Source organism: Meleagris gallopavo, chromosome 7 (genome assembly GCF_000146605.3).
Source record: "Meleagris gallopavo isolate NT-WF06-2002-E0010 breed Aviagen turkey brand Nicholas breeding stock chromosome 7, Turkey_5.1, whole genome shotgun sequence".
Lineage (NCBI taxonomy): Eukaryota > Metazoa > Chordata > Aves > Galliformes > Phasianidae > Meleagris > Meleagris gallopavo.
In genome coordinates this window covers 19,085,287-19,086,806 of record NC_015017.2, presented here as the reverse complement: position 1 = coordinate 19,086,806, position 1,520 = coordinate 19,085,287, and the positions used below count along the sequence as shown (strand labels likewise).

The window sequence follows — 1,520 nt, the reverse complement described above, 5'->3', positions numbered from 1 at the left end:
AAAGGGAGAACATTTATAGTCTAACAAAAACATTTACAAAAGTTTATGACAGATAGAGAATACACCTTCAGTTCTCAACAACTTGTGAAAAGTAAATTAATTTGAAATTAACTCAAAACATACATTATAGCAATTCTGCATTGCCCTTTATCATATGTTGCTTAGAAAGGATATTCCTGCAATTACTATCCAGAATCCTCTACTCTGAGAACTTCTCATTTTTTTGGGTAAACCATTTTCGACAAGAAGCATCCATTGCCTTCATCCTCCTATTAACCAGCAAGAGCCCCCAGTGCCCAGGAAGATAAAAGTGGCATCTGAATGTTGCATAGGCTTCATGCTGGCCATTCTCACGCAAAATCAGTAACAAGTTTTGTATACCATACTAAAGTAGCAGATCAGGGCCATTCTAGATCTGGGGAGATTTCCTTAGAAAATAAAGTGATAAAGATCAAAATCCATAAAAACTTCTTTAACTCAGGTAACGCAGAGATGTTATACTGTTGTGAGGACAGATATGGAATACCATCAAAATTCCAACCTTTTAGGTCTTCCCTTACAAAATGCAGTTCTGTGCACAAGCTGACAGACCTGTTTTGCTTTTTTTCTGAAGTTTATCAGTATAACCTGTGCATTCATACCCAACATCTTCCAAAGTACAAAACTCTAAAAAATAAATAAATAAAGTTGCTACAATAGTGTTAAAATAGGAAAAACAAACAACAAAAAACAAAGCAAAAATACCAAACCGACAAGATCTAGGATACCAAATTCTGTATGCACACATTTTAAATCCATTTAGTTGCTCTTTACAGAATACGTTTATATCATGTTGTGCATTTCCAGTGGCATTTTGAGAATTACAATTTTTCAATTAACTTTGAGAAGTGCTGGTTTTCACTGTATTTCCAAAGAAAACAAACATTTTAAGTATAAATCAGAAGACAACCATGATACCTTGCCTTAGCAAGGAGTCTGCTTCCAATGAAATTAAGTCTTCACTTTCCATTAAGGTTTTTTTTTTCCTTCTTCTTCTTCCCAGTGAATTGGAATACATACATTTTAATTTGATTATACCAAAACTTGCTCATATTAAAGTTGTACTGTGAAATGACTTCACCATAGTTAGACTCCACTGAGTGTGATGAGCCAAGAACTTGTCACATTCTGAATATAACATACATGGAATATGCTATCTATATATAATCACTAGGAGGATAATCTCTGAGCAGATTTTCTCTGGTAAATCTTGTTGCTACCAGAGCTGCTTGACTTGGTAAAAGGACAACATATACAGCAGGTAGAGTGGTCACACACAAAAGCTCCTCACTCTCACCAAAAGACACAAACATTTAATCCATTTTCTTACCCTGATTTTATTTCTGCAGGTGGAGAAATTTCAGTAGTGTTAAAATCAGGAAGCATTTGGATATCCACGATGAAGAATTGCACTGTTGGATTTTTAGCTCCTGCCTAAAATAAAATGTTTCATTGTAATTTCAAAGAAAGAATATTCCTGG

General features: G+C 34.4%; 1 protein-coding gene across 1 annotated transcript in view; it reads right to left on the bottom strand.

The window, feature by feature from the left end:
* Positions 1-408, bottom strand: part of LOC100547273 (prolyl endopeptidase FAP) — a 61,883-nt gene extending 61,475 nt beyond the window's left edge. Inside the window, exon 1 of the mRNA XM_010713812.2 lies at positions 382-408. Coding sequence (XP_010712114.1) covers positions 382-408 — 27 coding nt within the window. The remainder of the gene's footprint in view (positions 1-381) is intronic.
* Positions 409-1,520: the final 1,112 nt, after the last annotated feature.